Source organism: Oratosquilla oratoria, chromosome 13, assembly GCF_046742065.1.
Source record: "Oratosquilla oratoria isolate Oo_2021 chromosome 13, ASM4674206v1, whole genome shotgun sequence".
In the NCBI taxonomy this organism is placed as follows: Eukaryota; Metazoa; Arthropoda; class Malacostraca; order Stomatopoda; family Squillidae; genus Oratosquilla; species Oratosquilla oratoria.
In genome coordinates this window covers 25,921,192-25,927,839 of record NC_134789.1, presented here as the reverse complement: position 1 = coordinate 25,927,839, position 6,648 = coordinate 25,921,192, and the positions used below count along the sequence as shown (strand labels likewise).

Sequence of the window (6,648 nt, the reverse complement as noted above, 5' to 3'; positions counted from 1 at the left end):
TTGGTATCAGAACACGACGACTGGGGTTTAACAAACGCACCGTTTTGGAAATCTGCAGCAAGTTTCCTCGATTTGTACTTTTACCACGACAAGGAACAACAGCTAAAACTACGTTGTGAAACGGTCGAACAGTTCATGAATCAAAGAAAAAAGGGGCCGAAAGCGAACACCGAGACGATTAAACGTAGAAAGCGTGAAACCGCCGAATTCTTGAGGAACGAAGAGATCATAGAGCAACTATACGCGCATTTGGAAACCTCAAAGAAACTCATTCAGACTTACGTTAATAAGGAGAGAGCTATACCAAACGTGGCTATTACGTTAAAGACCGCAGAAGGGGTTGCAACCAGGGAACACAAAGGTGTCTATCATTTGCCAACGGCGTCCTGCCAAGTAGGAGCCATAGTCAATTTGGGGCCAGAAAAGGACACCTTGAAAGTTACAATAGCGTCCCCTCTTCCTGGTTCGAAATACGCCCTTCGGATGATTAACTCGACCAATTACTTCTACGATCTCTTTCAATAGCCTCTGCTATTACCCAACGGAGACAAAGGCTACAGCTTTACGATGGAAAAGAAGGACTCCGAGAAAAGACTTTCAGCACTTATGTACTATTCAGCTCTTTACATGGAGAGAGAAGGTGTTTTTAACTACATTGTAAAAGGACGACGACTGTTCCAACAGTTTGTAATTGACAACTACGTTAAAATAGAGACGAGCCGTCTACGCTTTCTGGAACACAACCACACCGGTATGCGAAAAGAAAGGGTCGATCTATTGCAAGTGACTGAAAAAAGTAAGACGGGACAACGAATTGTGTTGCCTCCGACATTTGTAGGAGGTCCTAGGTACATGAAGCAGCGCCAGCAGGATGCGTTGGCTTATGTCACGGCTTATGGATCACCCGACTATTTCATCACCTTCACTATGAACCCTAAATGGGCAGATGTCACAGAAGCATTAAGCAAGCTTGACGGACCAGGGGCACGAGCATGTGATCGTCCAGATATTGTAAGTCGGATATTAAAGTTGAAGTTGGATAGTCTGATGGGTGATTTGGTGCACAAGAAGGCTTTTGGAGCCGTCAAGGCCCACCTTTACAGCGTAGAGTGGCAAAAACGTGGGCTACCACATGCTCACATATTGCTTTGGATGGCAGTGCGTGTGACAGCGGATACAGTCGCACAGATAATAAGAGCGGAGATACCCGATAAGGAGAAGGAGCCAAGGCTATACGAGACGGTTACACGGTGTATGATACACGGCCCCTGCAAAGGTTACGACGAGTCCCAAATATGTTGTCATGGGAAGAGCGCGAAACCCGATCAGTGTGGTAAAGGATTCCCTAAGACGTGCAGAAGCACCTTATTGTTCGTTAAAAACGGTTACCCGGAGTATGTTAGGCGTTCAGTAGGAGAAGGCGGTAACTCTTTTCAACTCAAACTGAAGGACGGTACAGTAACCGTAGATAATTCGTGGGTTGTGCCTTATAACCCCTATCTTTGTCTCAAATACGACGCACACATTAACGTGGAGTGCTCAAATTCTATAAAAGCTATAGCTTATGTCACCAAGTATGTTAATAAAGGTTCTGACAAGATATTGTTCACCAAAACTTCAGGAGAAGAGGACTCTGTGAACGAAGTCAGAAACTACCAGGAGGCCAGATACATCAATTCTAACGAGGCGACGTGGAAGATTTTCAAATTCGACATCCACAAATCTTACCCACCGGTGTTTCCGTTGGATTTGCACTTAGAGGGTGAGAATTCAGTATTCTACCACGAACAGATGACAGATGAGCAACTTTCTCAAAAAGTTAAAAGGGACACTCAGTTAACCGCCTTTTTCAAGTTGTGTGAGAAGGACGCGTTCGCAGCCACGTTATACTACAGCCAGTTGCCCTTCCATTACATCTATAACGCACAAAAAGCCATATGGGAGGAACGAGTTGGGCGTACATACAGTCTGGGTCGCATTCGCGCTGTAACCACCAAGACGGTAGAACTGTTCTATCTGAGGCTCCTGCTGACACATAAAAAGGGGCCAAAGTCGTTCGAAGACCTTCGTACCATAGACGGCGTCATGTACGAAACAAATAGAGAAGCCGTTAAAGCACTCGGTTTGCTCAGTGATGAAGCAACTTGGAAAGAGACGATTATGGACATTATCAACCACACTAACGACAGAAAACAACTCAGAGAAACTTATGCAAGTATGTTGGTCTTTTCTGATCTCGAGGACCAGTCCGGCATATGGGAAGAGGTCAAAGACTACTTTTCCAGCGATTACTTGCATCAAGCCAAGCTGACAGAGTACAACGATGAAATCTATTTGGACGCCTTGGATGAGATCCAACACTTTGTGTGGAACTGCGGCGGGGGTTCGATCACACAGTACGGTCTTCCAGCTTCAAGAGGAGGTGCACGGTCATCTAATGTCATCAGAAGAGAGAAGGCGTACAACAAGCAGAGGCTGAAACAGTCTGTTGAGGAAAAGTCTAAGCTTCTGAATGACAAACAGCGAAATGTCTTCGAAACTGTTATGAAGCGAGTGGAAAAGGGATACCTCTATAAGAATAACGGCATATTTGTCAACGCTGCAGGAGGCACCGGGAAGTCTTTTGTCTTGAATTTGTTGTTGAATGCTGTTCGTTCCCAGGGAGAGATCGCTTTAGCTGTTGCTTCGTCTGGGATTGCAGCAACCGTCCTTTCTGGGGGAAGAACGGCTCACAACATGTTCAAGATACCCTTGATGGAATACGATGAAACTAGAGCGTGTAGCGTCAAGAAGAACACAGAAATGGCAAGACTGCTAGAACAAACTCGACTGATAGTTTGGGACGAAGTCGTAATGGCGAACAAGAACATGTTGACGTCTTTAGACATCACTTTGAGAGACATCATGGAGAACGAAAAGTTCATGGGAGGCAAGGTGTTTGTCTGCGCAGGAGACTTCCGACAAATCCTGCCGGTCATAAGAAACGGAGGGAAGACAGAAGAACTGGCTTACTGCATCAAATCGAGTTACATGTGGGAAGGGCTGACAAAGTTGGAGTTGACAGAAAACGTACGCCTTAAGAAGGATGACGTCAAAAACAAGAGGTTTGCCAAACAACTTCTAGCCATCGGCACCCATAACGACGGCGAGATCGTCTTTGAGAAGGATTTTGGTGTTCGGGCAAACTCACGAGAGGAGTTAGTGTCTAAAGTTTACGACGAGTTTGAAGAGAACCATCTCAACATGTCTTACTTCGATAAGAGAGCAATAGTATCACCCACAAATGACGACGTGGGAAGTATCAACCAGTTTATATACGACCGTAACCAGGAGAAAGAGCGGATTTACTTCAGCGTCGACACACCCGTGGACAAAGAGACTGACGTCCAAGCGTCAGTTTTTAACGCCATGACAAGCCCGTCGTTGCCTCTACACGCTTTGAAGGTGAAAGTAGGATGTGTCCTCATGATCATCAGAAACATCTGTCCTCCTAGGCTTTGCAACGGAACCCGGATAATGGTGACTAACTTGAAGAAGAACGTGATAGTCGGAAAGATACTAGGAGGGAGCTACCGCGGCGAGCAAGTCTTGATTCCACGTATAGTGTTAGAGTCTCAAGATACCCCAATCCACTTCAAGCGTAAGCAGTTTCCCGTCAAGCTCAGTTATGCCATGACCATCAACAAAAGCCAGGGGCAAACTTTCGAGCGATGTGGACTTCTGCTTGATTCCGTCCAATGCTTCGCACATGGACAACTATACGTGGCCTGTTCACGAGTAACCAACTGGAACGCGTTGGTGTACTACACGGGCTGGCGTAGAGATGATGAAGGAGTTGAACGCCGGCCGGCCTTTAACAGGGTATATAAAGAGTTGTTTGTTGAAACCGAGACAGTAGATGTCGAGGAGGAGCCAGCGAAGGACGCTATTGGTAGTAAAGCTCTTTTTGAGGAGGAAGAAGTTGAGTTCGAAAGCAAAGACATACCCGAAGGTATTCACAAGATCACAGAAGAAGATTGCATCAAGATGATCATGCCAGATTGGGTAATGCGTGATGAAGAGGAAGAAGAGGAAGTTAACGCACCCGAGCAAGGGGATGAAGGGGTTGTCAAACCACCTCCGTCTCCTGACAGCGACGAAGAAGTAAGCGATGAGGAGCTGTTAGCGTATTTGAGGAGAATCATTAAGCGTAAAATGTCACCGAAGTTTAATAGATGCTGAAGGTGTGTCTGAGAAGCTGGAGCCATATGAGCTACTCAAAGGGAGAGGTATGTAATAAAAGGTATATACAAACAATCGAAACAGAGGAGAAAGATTATGTTTCTGTTTTGTTCGCAAAAACCAAAGCTTCCACCCTCTGGAACAGTATCATGCTGAGGAGGTGGGATCTTAGAGGTCTTAAAAGACAAATTTAAGGAAGGTAGAAGAAGGAAAGAACAGCTTATATCAAGACAGAACGCCATTTTTTTTTTGTGTGTGTGTGTGTGTGTGTGTGTGTGTGTGTGTGTGTGTGTGTGTGTGTGTGTGTGTGTGTGTGTGTGTGTGTGTGTGTGTGTGTGTGTGTGTGTGTGTGTGTGTGTGTGTGTGTGTGTGTGTGTGTGTGTGTGTGTGTAAGTGGACAAGAGTCTTCTACCCTAAAACAATACTTGCCCGTGGTTCGTAGGGATGAGACTATATTTCAAACAAAACTGGCTGCACAAGCACAAACTCACCCACGGATATATATATATATATATATATATATATATATATATATATACATACATATATATTTATATATACATACATATATACTATACATATATATATATATACATATATACATACATATATATGTATATATATAATATATATATATATGTATATATATATATATAATATATAAATATACACGTGTATAAATACATATATATATATATATATATATATATATGTAAAATCGTATACACACACACACACATATACACACACATCACACACCATCAACAAAAGCCAGGGGCAAACTTTCGAGCGATGTGGACTTCTGCTTGATTCCGTCCAATGCTTCGCACATGGACAACTATACGTGGCCTGTTCACGAGTAACCAACTGGAACGCGTTGGTGTACTACACGGGCTGGCGTAGAGGTGATGAAGGAGTTGAACGCCGGCCGGCCTTTAACAGGGTATATAAAGAGTTGTTTGTTGAAACCGAGACAGTAGATGTCGAGGAGGAGCCAGCGAAGGACGCTATTGGTAGTAAAGCTCTTTTTGAGGAGGAAGAAGTTGAGTTCGAAAGCAAAGACATACCCGAAGGTATTCACAAGATCACAGAAGAAGATTGCATCAAGATGATCATGCCAGATTGGGTAATGCGTGATGAAGAGGAAGAAGAGGAAGTTAACGCACCCGAGCAAGGGGATGAAGGGGTTGTCAAACCACCTCCGTCTCCTGACAGCGACGAAGAAGTAAGCGATGAGGAGCTGTTAGCGTATTTGAGGAGAATCATTAAGCGTAAAATGTCACCGAAGAAAAGACAGGGTTCAGAAGACGAAGAGGTCACCCAAGGCGATCAAGACTCCGAGGACAGAGGATCACCGAAGAAAAGACGGGCTCCAGAAGACAAAGAGGTCAACCAAGGAGATCAAGACACCTCCACCATCAAAGAAATTTAGGGATTGTAAATGTGTTGAATAAAGTACCAATTGCATTCTTATTCTTTAATTATCCATAGGCTATAGTATCCACAAAGTGGGCAAAGCTATAGTATCCACAAAGTGGGCCAAGGCCCCAGGCGAAGCCTGTCCGGCGCAGCCGGTGGGCTTGTAAATATAAAAAATATTCAATGAGTGGGGGAGGATTTCATTTCTACCAGGCAACTTACATTTTACTGGGGAGTAGATACCTTTAGTGCATTATAATGAAAAATCTAAATTGATTTGAATACTCTTTGCAGCAGCTAGTGTATTCTCCATTCTCGTTTTTCATTGCATGTATTCTGCTTTCAGATTCAAACATGTCTTTTAAAAGGAAACGATCCAAATCCGCGATGGAACTAGCTGGGAAGAAAGGGACACTGAATTTGACAACTACAAAACACCGTTCAAGCATACCATAAATGAAAGAGGGTAAAAATTATATAATGTGCAAAATGTCCTTGAACAGGGACATTTTTGGTAGATGGCGTAGTTGGTAAGATACTACGGCACTTGTCATGTGATTGCTGGGTTCGAGTCCTTGGCAGTACCGCATTTCAATTTCTGCATGTCGGCTTCCATTGGGTCTACCAATGTTGATGGCTTAGAATGAAAATGCATTGTGGTTGTTAAAATGTATCTCTAATTACTGGGACCCATTCAGGGTTGTACATATATATATATATATACATATATATATATATATATATATGTATGTATGTATGTATGTATGTATGTATGTATATATATGATACTGATAAATAAATAGGTAAAGTTATATATATATATATATATATATATATATATATATATATATGTATATATACACAATACTGGTCAATAAATAAATAGGTAAAGTTAAACAATAAACAAATAGGTAAGTAGTATATGATAAATTGAGAGATAGATAATAATAAATAATAATCAAGGAAATCATTTTAAACAAACAGACAAATAATAACACTCAAATAAAT

The 6,648-nt window shown here is 42.7% G+C and overlaps 1 protein-coding gene across 1 annotated transcript; it reads left to right on the top strand.

The window, feature by feature from the left end:
* Positions 1 to 567: 567 nt before the first annotated feature.
* LOC143032201 (uncharacterized) lies at positions 568 to 5,653 on the top strand. The gene is made up of 2 exons (XM_076196672.1): positions 568 to 4,143; positions 5,012 to 5,653. The coding sequence occupies exons 1-2, from the start codon at positions 568 to 570 to the stop codon at positions 5,651 to 5,653; spliced, it is 4,218 nt and encodes a 1,405-aa protein (XP_076052787.1).
* Positions 5,654 to 6,648: the final 995 nt, after the last annotated feature.